Below are 21,748 nucleotides of genomic sequence, written 5' to 3'. Positions count from 1 at the left end.
ATTTTGTAGGGGGTGGGTTCTTTTTAAACATTTTACAAACTTGCTGCTGTAGAAGACCCTTTGAAAAATATTTCTGATGCAGGTTTCAGGGCAGTTTTGGACATTACAAACTTGCATTGACAGAATCCCATGTCATACACATGTCCCCTAACATCTTACTGCCATACTAATTAATGTATGAAGAGATCCCATAATCCCTAGAAAGATGTAACATTCCTGATTAAACATTAGCAAAGACTCATAAGGAATTACATGCAAAAGAAATGTTTGGAATCTGGATTTACATTTAAATACTATCTGCAATGAAGGGGAGTGCTGAGCACATAATGTTAATGATAACACCTTCCCCAATGGTATTAATAGGGGTTAAAAGTGCTGAGCTGTGGCTGGATTGTGACCTGAGTTACTTAATTTTTCACACTCATTGGCAGGCCCTATAATCATGCTATCAAGCTTAAAAAACAAACCACAAGATGACAATAAAAGTGAGGACTGCTAATAAAAAAATACCACTGCAACAAAATACTTTAGTTAATACTGAATGGTGGGAAATGTTTGAATTATGTGAATTTTTCCAAAAGATTTTGGTACTCCTTGTCTCCTTTGTGCTAGCCAAGTCATTAACACCACACTTAAACATCTTAGAGAATTTTATGTCTCCACACCAGTAATTATCATAACCAACACTTGTTCACTATTATAAAGAATTTTCTCTTTGTTGCTCAGCTCTATGTCCTAAGTTTTTGGAAAACTGCCTATAATACTATTATTGCCCTCTTGATGCCTATGTTATAGTATACAATAAAGGTAGTAAAATGCATAATACCATGAACAAGTCTCAGATTCATGGGTGGCACAATAATCAATGGAACATTCCACTATATCTGTGCATACTTACTCATGCATAAATTCACTGAATTCAGTGTGCTGACTCCCGCTTAGAAAAGTACAAATGGGAGGGTGACTCAATTTTTATGCATGGAAGGAAGTTGATTTCTATGCTGCATATTCTCTTTGCCAAATATCCATTTTTTCCTTTCTTTCACAGTTTTTATACTGAAGCTAAAAGCAGGCATCTATTTTGGGATAACCAGTTTCATCCTGAGTGTGAAGTTTGAGCTTTCACGCTGAAACAGAATTGTCACAAAATGAAGCAATCTCTCTACTCCCAAGCAAACAAACAGAGGAGTGCAGCCTTAATTTGACATTTAAATTAATTTGGAAAAGGCCATTTTCACTCCACAAACATGATGACAAAAGCAGCTTTGAGGTCCTAACACTATTTATGTGGATGTTAACATGGAAAAGAATGTGAACGAGAGCATACTGAAATGTCCTCTCTGCTCTGCTCCTGTATTTTATAACGGCAGGGGTTAGACAAATAGAGAGAGCTTGCTGTCAAAAAGTTTTCTATAATGATGATGGATCTCTGTCTTATAATTCCCATGTTTCTTTGGTTTCAGGGGCAGAAAACTATCCTCCTCTCCCCACCAATAGCCAGAAAACAGAATCAAATGCCAGACAAAAAGATCATTCTCTTATCTGAATCTTTTGTCATTACACGCACAATAAGAGAATGACATTCTCATCCATCAAAGAATGACATGGATAAATGAACAAAAATGGAGCCATCTGTTTGCATTACAAGAGTTCCATCCTGATCCTCTAACTATACATACTGGAAATCACCAAAAGTTACTTCCACTGATGCAGCTACCACAGCATTCACTGTGGGGCATGCCCATTTTGTTACAGTGCCTGATTGTTTCAGTCCCGCTATAATCAGATACTATATCAAATGAGTCTGCCTCCAAGGACAGATATGACTGTTTGTTAGTTCAAAATGTTGTGACTTTGGCAGATAGGTCTTGAAGCAGACTACAGAGCCCTCAGGAGTGAGGATCTGTGCAGTCACTAGAGGCTTGGTCTGTCCTTCAAGGCAGCATGAAGGTCAAGGTCAAACTGGCTTTAGCTGAGTCTAGGTACACAGGGCTAGCAGAAGCACCCCCACCATGTGAACTAGTTGAACCAGGAAACCTGGTTTAGCCCAGGGATTAAATACCCTAGAGAGCCAGAGGCTTTCCCTGTTCCTGCGCTTCATCCAGCTGATACTACAGAGAGCACTATATGTGTTCAGACAGTGATTAGGATTAGTTAGTTGGAACTGAAGTCTGGCCCTCCAAAGTAACTGGTTGGCCACTGTGTGAGAGATGGGATGTTGGACTAGATGGATCATCACTGGACTGAACCAGCAGGGATCTTTTTATGTTTTTATGAAAGCAAGCTGCTGGCCAGGTGCTTTGTTGACACTGAGCTGTATCCAAAACAGGCCTGTCATATCCACCACTCCTGCTGGCTATGGGGGGTGGGGAGAGAACCTGGAAAACTGGTGGTCCAGGATCTGGCCCTACAAGGCAGGGGAGCTAGCTTTCCCAGGGTCTGGCATATTGGCAGCATTATCTGAGATGGAGCTTTCAGGGACAGGTCCATCAACTGAGGCCTCAGATTTGGGAGCTCTAGGTCTGAAGGGTGTCCAGTGGATTCAGGTGACCTCTAAGCCTCCTCATGCTGGTCATGATCAGGTGAGGAGTTGGTCCTAGGTCCGGGTCTGGCCACAAAGAGGTCCTGAAAAAATGCCGTAAGACGCTACACAAAGAGTTTTATTTGCACCCCATCTTTCTCCCCAACAGGGGCCCAATGCTTCTTCCCTCATTCTTCTCTTCTCCACTTTATTCTCACAACAAACCTATGAGGTAGGCCAGACTGAGAGTATGTTACTGGCCAAGGGTCTCCCAGAACTTAGTCTAAAGGTCTAACAATTGAATCATATTGACTCTCATGTCATCCAAGCCCACCTCCATCCCCATATTTGCTATATTCTTCCACTCCACACATTTACCAGCTGAATAATGTCCAGTTTTCTGTTTTTCTAGGGGAACATTTCATTACATGGAGAAAAGTGGTGTTTCACTTTTTTCTGAAGTGGTATACTCCAGGATCAATTTTCCTACATGACTAAGATTGTATCTTGATTCTAGGTTTAAGGATGATTGAGTTTGCAATTGTTGGACTAATTTATTCTGTTTCATCTATGGAGGAAAAATGCTATTCATGGTCCCTGAAGTCTGTTTGAGGGAAAACTCCATTTCCACACACTCCAAAGACATTATTTACTGTCAGATTTTTACTTCAGATCTTTGCTGCTCCTGTTGGTGCTAAAAATCACCTGTTTCCCCACTGTTTGCTACAATTTTCCTTACCTATTTTCATTAAACTGTGACAACAACTTGCATTTGAGCAACATTTCCATCAGCCTTCTGAAACTATACTTTCAACATATTCTGGTTTCATGCCTGCTTATTAATGTTTTAACACTCTCTCTCAGCTCAACAAGTTGCAAGTTATTTCAGCTACTTCTTGACATGTACTTGAGCAACTGGAAGAAGCAAAAAAGAAGAAAAAAGAATTCAACCTTTAGACAATTCAGATTAGTTGTTTGTTAAAACTAGATGCCTCCAATGTACGCCAAATGAGCACACAACTTACTGATGTTAATATTTGAAATATAACATAGCTTCTCAGTTTATCAAATACCTTTGCCAAACATAAACAGTACTAAGCCAAAACAAGAAAACCAGAAACACATAATTCCTCAAAACAAGTCACCATATAGTTTCAGTGGTTCAAAGCTGTTTTTCAAGTCATTTTAAACAAAACATGAAATACATGGTCTAACATACCTCTCTATACATACACACCTCTCTATTTGAAGATTAATGTCGATGAGGTAATTGAAAATACAGGGCTTTAAATTAAACAGAGATGTTATGCTATGCATCCCTTTTTGTGACATCGCTGCAACAAGCATTATTCTTCTTACAAATTTAACTTTCAATTATAAGACTATTCCCACTTCATTTCTTGCACATAAATATTAAAAACATAATAGAGAACATGTTGCACGTGTTCTCTTTTCATTTGTCATACAGAAGGGCATGAGGTTTCAAGTTCAGTTATTGATAACAGCATATTTGCATAATTATGCAAAGTACTGACATTCTCATTAGCATTTAGAGGCCCTCCTGTAGCAATGTAGATTTTGGCCACATTACTTGACTAATCCAAGTTCAGTGAGACAATAATCCTCCATCTAGTTATGCTGCATAAATATAATTTAGACCCCTTTCTCTAATAGGATTTAAGTAACTCTGTTTAGGATTGCAGCCAAAATGGTTTTAAGTAATACCATTTTAATTTTTTTACTAGTTTCCTTACATAAGGCAGATCATCATGTAGGTCAACTGAAGGGCTTTCATTTAATTGTTCAGGTTTTCACCCCAACTTCACTGTTCAAAGGTAGTAAAACAGGTGCAGAGGGAGAAGTAGACCGGGACACATGAAGAAAAAAGGCAAGTTCCTCCCCTGCCCCTTCTCAGTTTGGCTCAGTCTGTTTCTTTTGTCTACTGACCAAGAAGTCAGATACAAGATGCCCATCAGCTACAGGCAAAGCTTTTCTAGATGCTCCATACTCATAGCCACATTCCCTTTACCTCACCCTATTCAACCATGGCTTCCAGGGTCTGTGCCTCTCTAGAGGACAGCAAAGCACACTGCCCACTTAGCACAACTTGATCAAAGGATGGAAGCCAGCAAGAAGCATTTGCATGTAACAGATGGATAATTCATTTTTTCCCAGTGCACTAGAAACAATACAGCTCTTTATTGTAAAGAGGGCAAAACTCCACTCACGTACAAATGATTAAAAACATGTTTCCTGTTATGTAACAATTCGAAGCTATGGCTTGTCAATGATTACTCAGTTTGAAGTTGACTCCTGGAATTCTCATTTATTTAGACTTTTAAACAAACTAATGTAAATATGTTAATGTCTGCAATATTATGTCTGCAACTGCTCTGCATCGCTTATCCTCTAGCCAAATAGCCATATTATTAAAATGTATCATTTATATGTAAATAGGCAAGGTAAATAGGCCTTTCATATGACAAACAGAACAGCTGAATGGTGGGGGGGACAGCACTGCCCCCCCCCCCAAGAATGCAATGTAAGTCTTAAAACTGAGGTCCATTTGGTACTTTAGAATGCATTCATTTTTCATTTAAAACAAATTTATTAAAAACTCATTACATCTTTATAACTGCGGAGCTTTTTTCAGCAATTCAACAATGTTCATAAAACATATCCTATCTTAAATGAAAAGAAAAATGTTTGCTTATAATAAATTATAATATTCTCAAATTCATCTGTAGAAATTGGAAGGTTAATTATGATTGCACATTGAACAATACTGCAGCTAAATGCTGAAGCAGTCCTACAGAAATACCATATGTTTGTCTTAGGAAAAATGTAGAATGATTAATTAGGAGTTCAAGCCCAGGATTTCACAAAGCAATTCTCTGAACAAAATTAGATCATTACACTGTGTACTGTGCAAATTGAAGTTTTAATTAATAGCTGAAATGCAAGTCAAAAAGAAAAGCCTACAGAGTATGAATTACATTCACCAGACTTTTTCTGACACTGCTTATTAAAAGACAAGTTAGCCAGGTGCAACTGAAGTCACTTGGGGATATTTTTACCCGCTATGTTGCTTGCTTTCTTCTTATTGTTAAGTCTTACAGTAGCTAACAACCTGAAAAGCTTAAAGGCGACAGCCTATAATCATACCACCAGTTAATAGCATTACTGAAGAATCAATTTTAAATTACAACAATGACGGTTACTTAAAACTCCAACTACGAAGCTACCATAACAACATACACACTTTCCAGTTCATCTCCCTGGGTACAAGGGCTTATAATGTGAACTACCCTCTTCTTTACTCATAGGCAGTCCCCTCCCCCCCTTGGTCTGTTTTTAGAGGATCAAAATACAAAAGCATATTTTTAAAAAACTGTAAACTTACCACAAACTCAAAAACCAGTGTCAATGTCTCCTTGGTGTGGATGATATCATGAAGCAGCACAATGTTGGCATGTTTTAGGCCTTTCAGAAGAGAAGCTGAAAGACAAAAGGCACAACTTGTGGAAAATGTGCTAAACCAACACAACATTCACTACAAATTTCAATAAGATGTTACATGACACTTCAGTTTCACAGACGCTTTGAAGATTCAGCTGTCCCACAACCTATGTTCACATTCTGTAGTGATTCAGAGACAAGTTCCATTCATTTCACTTAAGCCCATAGAAGAACAAAGTTGATGGTGTATACACTTTATTTCTTTACCCTTAAAGCCATGTGAAGCAAGGAACATTAGATGGCAAAAAAATAATTCTCTTGTTTATGCTAATGTACAACCAAGCACTTCTAAAGCTCAGTGAATGTGTGTGACAAAGGCTGCACACATACACAGACCCGATAAAATCAGTTGGCTCTATTATTACCTATTATACTAGTATTTCACTCAGAGTTTCAACATTGTAGCATTCCAGCCAATCACTGTATTTAAAGATTATATTTATGTGGGATGTTAATAGCAAAATCTTTTCCCATTGAAATTTTAAAAGGGTTAAACCATATTTTATTTTACTTTGTAATTTATATTTAATGCTCACACCATAATGCATATTTAATACTCCTAAGATATGGCATATTTAACCAATGTGACATGACAAGTCATGTGTTGCTACAGATGCCAAAATGCCAGTGGTGACATGTCATCTCATGCATACATCAAAGAAAGACTAACATCAGCCACCATCAGCCATACAGCCCAAATATAACGATGTGCAACTATTGTCACATCTAAGCAATCTTTTCTATTTTCTTCCTTCACATGTTTTTGTTTGCAATCCTACTGATGAAAAAATAAAATCCATATGTATTTTAGAATATTCATATATACTGGCAAAGTGCCATGTTAAGACTAGTGTTCCCTCTGAGCTAGTCTGAGCTAGCTCACAGTTTTTTAGCCTCCGGCTCACACATTTTTGTCTCAGCTCAGGAAGGAGGGCTCCAGAGCAAACTCATTTATACAGTAGCCAAATCGCTCACTCACAACTTGAATGCCAGTAGCTCACAAAGTAGAGGTTTTGCTCACAAGACTCTACATCTTAGAGGGAGCATTAAGACATAATCCCTCTGTCTGACTCTTGACAGCTGTGGGGGGTGGGTATTGGTATCAATTGGAGGACACTGGGGGGGCATTTGTTTTCACACCCATAAATTGGTGCTTTTTTATTTAAATATGAGAAAAGGGACAAACAAACTTGAAGACCCAACTGATTCGGATAAACACAATACTGGTTTGTAAGGTTAAAGATTAGCCAGTTGTTTGAAGTCCTTCTCAGAGTTGAGGCATGAAGGAGAAATATGTCCTTTTGGTTGTGTAGGACTATTCTCAAATCCTTGAAGGGTCAGAATGGCTACACCTCCACTTCTGGGCCCACGTCAAGAACAATGTTTTCCTACAAGGATTATAGCTACTAAGGGCTGCATAGGTCTTGGTTTCTCTTTGGAGACAGCCATCACCCTCCCTAGAAAGAGTTATTCCATATCTCTTGAAAGGAGGACCCACACCAGAGGTAAAGATCTAATCCCATCCCGTTTTTGTAATAGGATGAGCCTCTGTAACATGCTTTGCCCAACGCATACACACTGTGAGGCACAGGAAGACATCCTATGCTGAAATGCTCAGATATAACAGTCCTGTAGTACCATCCTAAGCAGAGTTCCACCCTTCTGAATCCATTGATGTCAATGGGCATAGAAGGATACATCTCTCTTTAGAACTGTACTTCCACTCTCTTAACCCTGGTTTATGCCATGGATCATATGCTTCCTCTCTGACATGTGAATTCAGCCACTCTGTTATCTATAGGTCAGGGTTACACCTGCACATATATGCTAACCAGGGAATGTTGTTGGACTGGACATGAAATCAGTTCAAACCTTGGACTGGTTAAAAATGAACCTAGCTTAACATAAATCTTGGTTAATGCTTGTGTCAATGTAAATTATTAACCATAATTAAGTCATTGCTGTAGAGAAGGGCAGGAGTACCCAAGCTAGATCTTGGTCCTTTATCATTGAGGAAGGGCTTGGAAATCTCACTTCTTTACTATTCCCTCCAATGTCAGACATTCTGATTCTTGCCAGAAGCATAATGTAGAAAGTCATCTATTTATATCAGAGATCAAAATCCGACCAAAATGAAAAATGAATTACCAGGGAAATGTCATATTCCATCCATACATATATTACTGCACACATGGGTTAAAGTTGTATTTCTGACTCTACCGACTGAAAATTGGTGACTCTCTACCTTTCTCTTTGCATGTAAATATAATGCTAGACAGTGTACATAATACAGACTTAAGAAACTTCACGCTCTGATAGTTTCCCTCACTGTTTTAGTGTCTCCTCAGGCCCTTAGCTACTCTTGCAATCATTAAAATCTTAAATGGTCATTAAAGTTTAAATAGCACAGGGACCTCACCACACCCTGAGGACTGTCTGCTAGCTCTCTTACCCCCTCCCTCAACTTCCTCTGCTCTGACTCCAGTCATTGGGAGTCCCCTTATATACTTCACCTCTGACAAACTAGAAAGAAATGAAATTTTTATATAAATACTTGAAATATTATTTTAAGAGCCACCTCAAATCAATAGATGCTGTGATGACCTCTTATTTGGGGAGGTCTGGTTTTTACTTTAAAGTGTCCCTTTTAGTTTATTTTTCTTTGGGTATACGGCTGCCACCAGGAATTTTAAGGATTTCCAACCTCTTACTGTAATATATATTTCTATCACTGGGTTTTGGTATTGTGACCCAGGGTCTGGGCTTTCAAAGGACCATGTGTTTCCTGGGAAGAATTTCGTTCAGAACTTGTATCTTAAATAAAAGTAGATTTATTTGATGTTCACACACTCTTCCCTCTTACTGACAGGGATCAGGGCATGTCACTTTGTAACAATATTTTCCTTAGGCCATATATGGTTACTGTTTCTTTATGCTTTAACTTTTCATAACACACACAAGACTTCTCTCTCTCAGACCTTAAAATGAACAAACTGCTTAACTCTTTAACTACACAGAACAAATTCTCTCACAGAGACCTCAGGACAAAACTCATATTAACTGCTTTTATACAGCACTCTCTGCTGACCAACTAACTGTTTTACTGTTAAACCTTAACTGTCATTTCTCCAACAGTCACTCCTGATAGACATTCAAATCATCCACACAGCATCCATTCCAAAAACCCTCCCCATCTCTGTCACTCACCAATCATACCACTTGCCTGCTTCCAGCACTCTAGAATATCACAGCCATGCAAATTAAACTTTTAAAGACACACACACACACAAACATGAAATCGTTACAGATGCATATAGCACTTATACTGTGCTTTAAACCACGGTCTCCATCTGGTAGTTCAGGAACAATTGAACTGCACCTAATGCTAGGCCAGATGGAATTACCCTTATGTGGAAAAAGGAACTGTGGCAGCTGAAGCTCATTAGGTATCTGTCAAAATCTTCTATTCCACACCATGACTGTAGTTATAGGAAAGGAGGAAGATGGAAAAATAGGGTTGGGGGCTGTGACCACCGGGGATAGGCCCCCCTCAGGAATGCTCCTGGCCCTCTCCTTGAAGGTTTGACTTTCATTAGAAAGAAGCATTTATTGATGGGGATACTAGGAAAAGTGTGCAGGCCATACCTACCCACCTTCTCATGAAGATGGAGAGCTGCCTCCACTTTCTTATATTCTGAGCTAGTACTTGCAAAGGTACCGACAAGCAAAAGCCTTACTTTAAAATATAAAACCTTATTTCATGTTATTAATACAATCAGGGGTCATTTCCTGCACAGTGCACAGGAGCACAGCTCTGGCAGTAAGGAGCCCAGGGGGCGGGCACATGCAACAAGCCCCGCCCCCTGCTCCCAGCAGCCCTCAGTCAGGCCACGAGCAGCAAGAAGCAGCCAGGTAAGTTGCAGAGCCCCCTCCAGCCCACCTTCAGGTACAAGCTCTCCCTCCTCTGTGAGAGCAGATCTGTGCTCCCCCCGCCCCATAGCTAGCAATCCAAAACAGTCCAGTGGCACCTTTAAGACCAAGTTTTATTCAGGTACAACCTCTCCCTCCTCTGTGAGGGCAGATCTGTGCGTCCCCCCCCCCATAGCTAGCAATCCAAAAAAGTCCAGTGGAGCCTGAGTGGTGGGTGTTGCCTTCTGACACACTTCCAGTGATGTTAGGGGGTGTGGTGTATGCAAATAAGTTATGCTAATGAGTTATGCTAATGAGCTCCTGCCCCTCTTTTTCTACGAAATGACCCCTGAATACAATTAATACAATTAAATACCTTTACACCTATGAAGACCTCTGTATGTAAGAATCTTAGCTAATCATCAATGATTACCCACATTTCCAGCCTTCTCCTAATTCCTGGTGGTAGGTTCCAACAGGGTCTCATGATGCAGCTTTAGGCTGACAAGGTTACAGCCTACTTCTTTAGAGCATTTAAAGCATTCCATAAACTTTGCTTAGCAGTCTTTATTTTTTACAACCATCCTATATGGTAGGTCAGTATTATCACCATCCTGCAGATGGGAGAGAGATGCTGAAACTGGATCCTTGCCCAAGGCCTCCAAGTTAGGAAGGAAGAAATATATGAAGCAGGGACTTCACCCTTTTTTTAAAAAAGGAGGCACATAGCTCCTCAATTTTTCTCAAACTTCCTCCAGACAGTTTCCTAAACCAGAAGTGGTGCTGCAGGGCTACTATTTACCTGGATCCAAAATGGTGTGGGAGAAAGGGATGGCATATTTAAAATAAAAAATTTACCCTGTTGGGGTAAACTTGTGGGCCCTGATTAAGATCCCTATGTTCATATGAATGAGGCAAACAGCAGCTTCACAGGCCTTGGAAAAACAACATGGAACAAATGTCTCGTGCATCTGTTTTGAGGGGTGCAGAACTCTGTGAAAGCTTATTTATGGAATTCCCAGAACCTTGTACAGTTTCGCCCTTACAGTACATAAACCTCTCTTTCATGGTTTTACACCACGAAGCTGAAGCATCAGTTCTACTTTGTTAGCTCATATCCAAACCAAAATCGACAGCATCTCTTCAGTTCTATCGGAACACAAGTGACAGTTTAGCGGCTAGACTTTCATGACTTATCAAACCTTTGAAGATACTGCTGATGACCAAAAAAAGTCAAACTGTATGACCCACACAAACCTAATTTCACATGTAGTCCATGCTCAAAAGAACACCTAGGATACTGACAATGCTATAATGATTTCACTATTGGTGTTCTGTGCTTGACTTGAGTCATTGTAGGGTGGTTGATGGGAGTGTCAGTCTAGGACCTAGAAAACCCAGATTCAAGTCCCTTTCTGGCCCTGAAGCTCATATGGGACCTTCAGCCATCCACACATTCTCAGGCCAACCAACTTACAGAAAGGAGACAGAACTGTTTATGCTGCCCTGAGTTTCTTGCATAGAGGACAGGATAAAAATGTGATAACGCATGACAAACTGAATTATCTTCTAAAGAATATAAATATGTTTATTATAACATTTCCCTCCTCCATTGTAGCCAGACAAGCACCCTGTGAGATAGGTTAGGCCAAGAGAGAATGACTAGTGCAAGATAACTCAGCAAGTTTCCATGTCCAAGGAAGGACTCCAACCTGGACAGCCAGATCTGAGACTACCACTACACCATGCTGGCTCTTAACGCCAATAGATGACAATAGAGAAAGAAGAGCAGAACAAGCAAAGAAGGAAATGGCTTCCCAACATTCAGTATATCTATTGTGACCAATGTGTGTTCCTAGACAGGCAGAGAAACAAGCTAAAAGACTAATAAATAAAAATAGAGCATTAACCATAAAGTGAACAATTTTGGTACAAAATGGGCTTAGATTTCCCAGCACAGTATATAAAAAACAGATAAGGTAAATGAGGATTCTTGTTTGGCATCTACCATCTCCTCCTTTATCTTGACAGAATTATCCAATTGTCTTCAAATGTTGCATTAATGTTATTGTTAACATTAAATAATAGATTATCTAGCAGAAGACACATGAAAAACAGTTTAGAAGAATGATACTTGCATGCATTAAGTAGCAGCTTTTGATGCCATACTACATATGAGCACACCAGAAATATGAGGAAGAAACCCACAAAACCCCAGATAACTTCAATCCATGGCAGGAAGTAGAAAAGACTACCTGCAGCAGAAGAAACAGGCAAATGCTGTCTTTGCATATGATAGGATGGCAAGGCTGCAGGAGAAAGAGGGAATGTTCCAGGGTTGGATCCATTCAGCTATTCTTTTTGGGTGACCAAAGAGGATGCCTAAATCTTTTCTCAAGAACAGAAAATCTGGTCAGACCCAACCCACCATGTCGATTTCTAATACCAATGATGCAGGGATAAATATAAACAGGTGTATGTCTTCCTGCTCCACCAGCACAGGAAACGGGAAGAGAGAATGAAAAGAATGAAACCCCCTTAACTTTTCTCTCCCCACTCACCTCACTGGAAATGCCAAGAATCTTCTGACTCCTGCCATTTCTCCAAGGGACCACCAAATTGATGCAATTATAATAACAATATCCAGATCCCACAGAAGTCCCAAATACAAGTAAACTAATAAATATGATATGATTTGGGGGGGGGGGGTTGTATCCATTTTTCGACAAGTTTGGTTTGAAATTTCTTCCTCTGTATCCAGGGGAGAACAGAAAAGTTGACATTGTGAGCTCAACAGACAGCAGGTAGAGAAAGCAGCTTACAGAATTCTGAAGAAGCAAACCCATTTCAACTGCCAATGAGCTGCTGTTTTAGCACAGCAGTATATCAGATATATCTGCTACTGCTGCTAGCAATGAAATGAGATTTCTCCCTCATCCACAGATCACACAGATGTTTAATGAAGACAGAAAACTAGAAAGAGCATGCCGCATAAAACCCGCATTAATTAGTACAATACCTCCAGCATTTGACGGGCAAAGTGCTACCTGTAATGCTAACTGGACATGGCCTTTTTGTCCTCCCAACAAATGTAAATATAAACAGATGGCTCCACTATAATTCAATTCTACAATGAGTTTTGCGCAGCCATCCTAGCATGTGATGCAAGAGTCTAAAATTAGGATATATGCTCTTATTGTTTGACTGGATGATTTGTTAGGAAATTATGTTAGACATTTCAGCCGTTAGAAGACTGGCTTAAAAAAACATAAGGTTGGGGGGATTTAGACCTGAGAAAGTTCTCAAGCCTGAGCAAAACAAATAGTGAGAGGGATCCACTTTTTCCCCCATAGAGTGGTTACAATTGTTATGTGATAGCCCAGTTGGCTAAAGCTTCCACAATTAGTGACTCTTCTCAACATGGGCACCAAGCAATCAGTCAACCAGGACTGATTCAATGGGTCATTTCTGTCATTGAGTAGAGGCTATATTTACTCTGCTTTTCATGTGATGAAGAGCTCTTGTCAATCTAACATTAATGAGGTGGACTCTGTGGCACTTGTACCCACTGACGTCCCCTGTCCTCCTCAGGCTTCATCCCCAGATCTCCAGGAATTTCTCAATCTGTAACTGGCAACCCTAGATATTAGCATCATGGGCAGGGAAAGAATGGTGGGATTCTCTCCCAAGCTTTCAACCGGTGCTGTGACCCACCCTCAGCACCTGTTTCCCTGAAGGGCAGAGGTATTGTTTGAAACTGCTTTGTACCACCCCATTCAGAAACGAACAACATTTCTGGGATCCAACTACACTTTTCTTCCACCACCAAAATCACATTGGATAGTTCCAGTCTCAGCAGTTTTCCAATAATCCGACTAAAGATGGTCTCTTCAAGTGAGATACCACACAGCCTGGCAATTTGTGCCTCAGAAATACACTATTCAAAACTGTGTTCCTTGCTACACCAGATTCATCCCGATAAACAAAGCTGCCCACATGTTTGGTCACCATTAGAAAAGCAGGAAAAAGCGTTTTGGTACCAAAAAACACCAAAATCCACAAAGGGAGTGCTGCTTCTTCCACTGTTCTAGAAAATGGAAAATGCATGATATCTCACAAAAAAACTTCTTGGATGAAAATTGAGCAGGAGCAGCGCCCGTCTCTTGCCGGCGTCCGTGACCTCGTTGTACGCGAGGAAGCACGTCAGCTGGTCGGTCCACGAGTCCCAGAGGTCGGGTTGGGCTGGGTCGAAGGCCTCCAGGTTTCCTTGGCTGGCGGCCATGGCGGGGCAGAGACGCGGGCTTGGGTGTGCTGTCAAGGAGGAGGAGTGAAGCAGCGGGGCAGCGGAGGCAGCGGAGCTTGCCCCACTGACGTCCCCTGTCCTCCTCAGGCTTCATCCCCAGATCTCCAGGAATTTCCCAACCTGGATCTGGCAACCCTACTCCCCCATCCCCTGCTGATGGCCAACGGGGACCTGGCAACCCTATTCTAAATTCACACCAGTATTGAATTCATACAGCTACTGAACATGCATCCTGTTAATACTGTCAATCTAAAAGTATAAAAGCAGGAAAATGCCATGATAAATTAAGCCTTCAATCCTATGCCCATTTAGCTGACAGTAACTCCTGTTGAACCTAAGAAAACTTATACGTTAGTATGAATGCATGGGATGGGACTGTCAATCAAGACACAGAAGACATGAAGCAACATATATAGGTACAGTGTACCTAGCTTCAAGGAGCTGCGGTGGCTCAAGTGGTTAAGACGCTGAACTGCAGGCTGTGGAAGGTCAGTAGTTCAGCAGTTCAAGACCCGGGTGCCGCAAGACAGGGTGAGCTCCTGTCTCTAGTTCCAGCTCCTGCCAACCTAGCAGTTCGAAAGCAAGAAATTGCAAGTAGATAAATAGGTACCACTTCGGTGGGAAGGTAACAGCGTTCCGTGCGCCTTGGTGTTTAGTCATGCCGGCCACATGACCACGGAAACGTCTTCGGACAGCGCTGGCTCTTCGGCTTTGAAACGGAGATGAGCACCGCAACCCTAGAGTCGGATTCGACTGGCTTTCGAGCAAGGGAACCTTTACCTTTACCTTACCTAGCTTCATTATTTCACAAATATTTTCCTTTAAGATTAAATTAGGCCCTAACTAAGTAATTGTATGCAAAATGTTTCATTTATTTTTAGTTTCATTTTGTGAGAGTTAACTGCAGGGTTGGGTTTTTTTTTGTTGTTTGTTTAAAGAATCTGTCACCAAATTTTAAATCAAATATAGAAAATAATTTCCACTCCCCCACCCTATCTCCATCTCTGGGATTGTTAAAATTCTCAGGGGTCCTGGCAGCCTGATTTCCCCTCATCTATTCTTTTAATTGGCACTTAGGTCCTTTCAGCATTCTGTGCCTCATGGAGCATATTCAGAGCTCATTAGGCATTTGGTGGGGGGGTGTCTTTTGATTACACAGTAATACTTTTCTGCTTATCTGAAGACTCCCCCCCCCCAAAAAAAAGACATAGAAACCCCTTCCTAGTCTGTGGGTGGTCTGGTTTTGCTGCTTGAGATTGACACAGGAGCTAGTCACTTACTATTAGAGCGATATTTTTTAAAGATTATATAGAACAGAACAACAATTCAAGTAGAAATGCTAGGACACAGGGATTCAGTGGCCTGAAGTTCACAATATTCATTTTGTACTCTTAGCATTTTCTGATATTTTTTTAACCTCCTAAGCATTTCTTAGCCTAACTTTGAGCTTTTTTATTACATCACTGATTTTAGACAGTGGAGGGAAATGCTGCAAGAAAGCAGACATATCATTTTGGAAGGAAGACAGACCTGTCAGGAAGACAGATCACAAAACACAGTTTCTGAGAACAGGTTAAAAATGTATGCACTGATTTTCAGTGGTAAGTAAAACAAAAAGTTCCAAGATTCTATTAATTTTGACATAATGTGTGTACGTTTGACTGGCAGGCTGAAAACCTTTTGAAATAAACATTTCACAGAAAAGTACAGCTGAATATTTAATACCTTTTGAAGACTTCTCACTAAGAATGCACACTGTTTTTCTAAAGGTCTTTTGTCTAGTTACTGAAGATTTATTCACTAATACCTGGATTTTCTGTCATAAGTAGTAAGGGAAGAGGGTTTTTTTCTAGTGAGACTAATAAGACCAATAAACTTGCCCCCTTTCATGAGTTTCTTTCCTAGTCTTGCTGGTCTCATTCATCTGATTTTGCTTTTTCCGTTATCTGTTGCTTCACTAACATAGACCATTCAAAAAACCATAAAAAGCCTTTGCTCTGTATTTTATAAGGGATATACCTCTTGAATGGTGTGTTGGTCAGGACAGTTTACCTTGTTTACATTCAGGTGTTCCAAGGTGACAAATTTATACAGGCAATACAAAGACTATGTCAACCCCAACATTAATTTCAGGTTAACATTAGAAAAGAACACAAAATTCCCTGTGCCTTTTGTTCCATATATCCTTTTAGGGCTGAGGGAAAACCTGTGAAACATAACCCAGATGGCCCCTTCTTTTTAGATAAGGTACCCAGAGGGGGGCACTTTGGTCTGCCAGTTGCAAATACAATGGAAGGGGAAGGAAAAATATCCTGGAATGTAGAAGTCGTGGAGAAAGATTAATTAATCCCTTCCCTGCTTCACCATTCCAAATTAACCCCTTTCTGGAGCTGTTTTTTGTTTAGGAGTCAAAAGTCCGCATGGTCAAAGCAATGGTATTCCCAGTAGTCATGTATGGCTGCGAGAGTTGGACTATAACAAAGGCCGAGCGCTGAAGAATAGATTCTTTTGAACTATGGTGCTGGAGAAGACTCTTTGCAGCTTTGCATAAATCTAAAACCTGTAAAAGAATTAAATGGGGTGGGGGTTGAAATTCCTCAAAAGTGTAGAACTCACACACACCTAGAGATGTAGCCAATACAAATCTAGCAGCAATTTGATTACATTCCCCTGAGCACTAGCCTGTAAGAGAGAGAAATTCTGTAATTGCTTGGTCTATCAGCAAATGCAAAAAAATAAGGTGTACACAGAGGCTGTACAAGCCAATGGAAATGCAGCAGTATCCTACTATGCATATTCTAGGACCGACAGTTTGATCAAAATCACATGGTGGTCAATAGCTCTGCTCTCTGGTATACAGGTACTGGGTGTTCACCTTGTTTGGAGGTTCCATTCAACACAAAAGAAGATGCCCCCACCTTCTTTTCAGAAAACTAGGGAGGAACACATGCTGTGAAAGATAAACGTGGAGATTGTGTCCACTGGTCAAGACAAGCAGAGCATTACACCTGAAGAGGTTGCTAGTTATGACAACGTATATTATTATACTTTGCAAACCTGTTTTTATTTACATTTGTTTCATTTTGACTACAAAGTGGGTTATGGCAGCAAGCTGTCACTGATTATTTGAACGCCCCATAGGCATGTTACATGTTCTTAATAACATTTCAGCTTCTAGGAGACTAATATAAGAGATCATGCTTTTAAAGCCTTTAGCCTATACTTACAATTAACTGGAAGAACAGGCTTCATGACGCACATGAAGGAAGCATACCAGAGCATCTCCTGTGGCTGATAGCATTTATCAAGAGACATTCTGATCTATTTATCAAGGTGCTTCCATTATCCTTTGAAAATTGATTTGACCTGATATTGGCTAATATAACCCACTCAATTAATCAAGTTCTGCTAGCGTCATAGTTAGGGAGCTACAGTGTAAAGACTCCTGCTATCCTAAAGTTGCTCTGCAAAGGCCTGAAACAAAACATAATTTGCGACTAGATTCTCCTCCATACAGTCTGAATTATCTTCTGACACCCTCTTTGTAAACCAGTATTAATTGTCTAAACATGATTGCACCAAAACAACATATTTCTTACAATAAAGTTCCACAACATGTAGCCTGGGTATTCGTGTTGGAAAGTGCAGCCAACTTCAGATAACCCTGTGGAGTTTTCAAGGCTATAGACAAACAGGTGGTTTGCTGATGCCTGCCTCTGCATAGCAACCCTGAACTCCCTTGGCAGAAGGTACTACCCAGGGCTGGCCCTGCCTAGCTTCTGAGATCTGACAAGATCAGGCTAGCCTGGGCCATCCGGGTCGAAGGTGAGTGGGGCTAATTTCTTTTCTGTGAAAAAACAATGAAGATTGGAAGGCTTGGGCCCCTACAGGACGATAGCTCACGCTTTCCTGTTAGGTTAACATACTGGAGAAGAATATAATTAAATTCCGTGTTGTAATACCACTCTTACCTACAGGTTGGGGATGTCCTGTGTAACTTAAAGTGATTCATTAGCCACATTAAGACAAAACATTAGATAGGGGGTTTTTTTAAGTCAAAAATTAACTCTGGTTGTGGTCACACGGAACATTAGCCATGCAAGAGAGACAGAAGACAGGCGGATTTTCAGGGCGTGATCTCACCAGCACATCTGGGAAGCGTAGCGCTTCCGTGGCACAACCAAGGCTTCCTGCCAAAAACACGCAGCAAAAAACTAGTACCTCGGAGGTACTAGTTTCTGGAAACCGCGGGGCAAGGGCGGGCGTCTGATCGCGTTTCCGGTGGCATCCAGCGCCCGCCCATGTCCCCTTTGCAAAAAAGTCCCCCCCAAGTCTCCGTGGATGCACACACGCACCCAACGGAGCATGCGCATTCGTCGTGTACACAAAAAAAGAAAACCAGTTTGCCGCACCGCACGCTTCTTCGTTGCACGCAGGCGTGTCCTGTGATCGGCACCTCTCCCTACCCACGGAACCCCCACGGTACCTCCACAGGAGGTCTGATCGCTTAACCGCGCGTTAGTTTGCCCCGGGGCAAACAGCCACGCTTCCCCCCCGCAGTTTCCTGCCCGTGTGACCGGAGCCTCTATTTACTTTACACTCTTCCATATAGTATCTTATGGGCTGTTGTATTGAAGAATTTAGCATGAACCACATGGGTTCCTCAGCTCTATTTATCACTTTTAAGAAAGTCATTTCCATTTAATTCAATGCTGTTCCTAACGCTTCAAAAGTCAAACTAAAGTTTGTAAAAGCAAGGTAACAAGTTGAATAAAAAATCAGCATCTGGGAAAAAAATCTTACAGTTAACACTTGTCATTGCTGCTGCTCCTCTCAAGTCACAGCTGACCTATACTGACCCCCCCCCCAATGTTTTCAAGGCAAGAGATGTTCAGAGGTAGTTTGCCATTGCTTGCCTCCGTGTCAGGAGGACCCTGGTATTCCTTGGTGGTCTCCATTGCAAACGCTGCCCAGGGCCAACACTGATTGGTTTCCAAAATCTGACATGATCAGGCTAGCCTGGGCTATCCAGGTTAGGGGCAGTAGTAAGGTAAGGTAAAGGTAAACGTTCCCTTGCTCGAAAGCCAGTCGAATCCGACTCTAGGGTTGCGGTGCTCATCTCCGTTTCAAAGCCGAAGAGTCAGCGCTGTCCGAAGAAGTTTCCGTGGTCATGTGGCCGGCATGACTAAACACCAAGGCGCATGGAATGCTGTTTCCTTCCCACCTAAGTGGTACCTATTTATCTACTTGCAATTTCTTGCTTTTGAACTGCTAGGTTGGCAGGAGCTGGAACTAGAGACGGGAGCTCACTCCGTCATGTGGCACACTCGGGTCTCGAACTGCTGAACTACCGACCTTCCACAGCCTGCAGTTCAGCATCTTAACCACTTGAGCCACTGCAGCTCCTGGATTGGTAAGGTACATTATGCAAAAATTGTATTTGATAGAAAAATAACCAGGAATTATTGATGTCAGACTTTTCTGCCTTCTGAAATTCTTCCTCCACTTTACTTGTAGCTGTGCATCAATACCATATGAGCAAAGCTGATCAGGGACAACATGCCTGCACAGCTGCGTGTGGGAGTATACAAAGAAGGAGACGGCGAAAGGGTGTGTGTTTTTGCCTCCCTGTGTAAATACAAAAACGCACCAGTTTATGATTCTGTATTTCTAAAATGCTATTTTGTTTTGCATTGGAACAATGGATGCTTGCAGCACTATGTTAAATAAGATGCTCATAAGGTTCCCGACCTCTTCAGTGATTTGTTCGATTTCTTTCAAAGTTCAATTCAAAACAGATGGCAAAACAATGCAGATGTTAGTTTCTGAAATCTCTAGGATCTCTTGGGGAAAAGGCAGGCAGGGAAAAGAGGAGGAGGAGGAGGAGGAGGAGGAGATGGGATTTATACACCGCCCTTCACTACCCAAAGGAGTCTCAGAGCGGCTTACAAACTCCTTTCCCTTCCCCTCCCCACAACAGACACCCTGTGAGGTAGGTGGGGCTGAGAATGCTCTTGACAGAAACTGCTCTTTTTCAAGAACAGCTCTTATCAGAACTACGGCTTGCCCAAGGTCATCCAGCCAGGTGCAAGTGGAGGAGTGGGGAATCAAACCCAGTTCTCCCAGATTAGAGTCCGCGCACTTAACCACTACACCAAACTGGCAAAAAAACATAATCTGAAACAATGCATAGATGTCCCGAGATTTGCCGGCAGAGCTGGCAATAATAAATCACATTGCATTTTTAAATGAGAAAGGATATAAACAGTCTAAATAATAAGATAAGAAAATTAACAATGTTATATAGGTTCTTGCTCAAAACGTAGCAAGTGCCTTGGCTTTACCCTTTTAAAAAAAAGCCAATTGCTCTAAGCAAAAAAGTGGTTTGTTTGTGAAGTTCCCCTTCCTGGGGAGAGGGGGAGTCCACAAGAGGCTGTTGGGGGATGGAAAGTATCCGATGCCACCAGTGGCAGTATACAAAACAGTCTCACATTACAGAATCAGGGCATTTAGCACAGCACCTGTAACTTCTCCAACCACCAGTTCAGTACTCTAATTGTAAAGTCCTTTTCTAGCTATACAAAAAAAATATTTTTTCTCCTTTTAGTTCAGAGTCTTAATATCAGATTCCCCCCCCCATTATGTTACTGAGCAAAAGTAATGAAAGATATTACTTTTCAGTCGTGCTATTTTTTTTCTTTTTAATAACAGCCTAGACAGAGGAATAATCTAAAAACTGTCCTCAAAAGCCATCTCTCACCTTTTCACTGCCCATCATCTTATCTTGAGCAAATCAAAACAATAGAGCTTTGAAAGCTGATTGTTTTCTTCTGGGGGATGATAATTTAACCCTTGTAAGGTCACAACATGTTAAAAACACAGCAACAAGTACTTTTGAATTTAAGCTTTGGAGAAAAGTCTCTTCTCTAATAGTATAAGCTTGCTTCAAAACAGCCATTTGGAAACAGGTCAAGAATTAAGTGCTCAATTGCAGGAAGCAATTTAGCTTTGTATCATGTTTAGATTAATCTAATTTATGGAGTTCTTTCAGAGATGCTATGATATATTGCTTTATCCATTTTTGAAATGTGACTGTGTCAGTCCCATTACGTTTGGAACCAATTTCCCTAAATAGGCTCTATGATTTTGCTTTCTTTTTTAAAACATAAATTAATTCTTGAGGATACCTATGTTTCGGTACAAATTAAAAGAAACAAACATGAGAAGCACAGAAATAAGGTAGAAGGGATAACTTCTGCCATCAAGTGCAAAGAACAAAAATGAATATTTACTATTTTGAGTGATTGGCTTTAAATAGTTGGCTCCTTTATCTGATGGCTGTCTACAGATTGGACAGTGGGGCCAGTCACATTGTAGGGAGGGGAGTCAGTACTATGAGTCAAAGTGAAACAAGTAGTCAAGCAGCTGGGGTTGTTTTTAAGATAAAGAAGAAGTCAACATTTCAGAGATGGTTAAATCACTTCTATATATATATA

The 21,748-nt window shown here is 40.9% G+C and overlaps 1 protein-coding gene across 1 annotated transcript in view; it reads right to left on the bottom strand.

The window, feature by feature from the left end:
• Window positions 1-21,748, bottom strand: part of CDK14 (cyclin-dependent kinase 14) — a 277,214-nt gene that overhangs the window by 222,036 nt on the left and 33,430 nt on the right. The window contains exon 4 of the mRNA XM_015416305.1: window positions 5,925-6,019. Within this exon, the coding sequence (XP_015271791.1) occupies window positions 5,925-6,019 (95 nt within the window). The remainder of the gene's footprint in view (window positions 1-5,924; window positions 6,020-21,748) is intronic.

Source organism: Gekko japonicus, unplaced genomic scaffold (genome assembly GCF_001447785.1).
Source record: "Gekko japonicus isolate JY-2015 unplaced genomic scaffold, Gekko_japonicus_V1.1 scaffold721, whole genome shotgun sequence".
NCBI classification, from domain to species: domain Eukaryota; kingdom Metazoa; phylum Chordata; class Lepidosauria; order Squamata; family Gekkonidae; genus Gekko; species Gekko japonicus.
The sequence above is the reverse complement of the archived record's forward strand: the minus strand, read 5'-3'. Positions and strand labels throughout refer to the sequence as shown.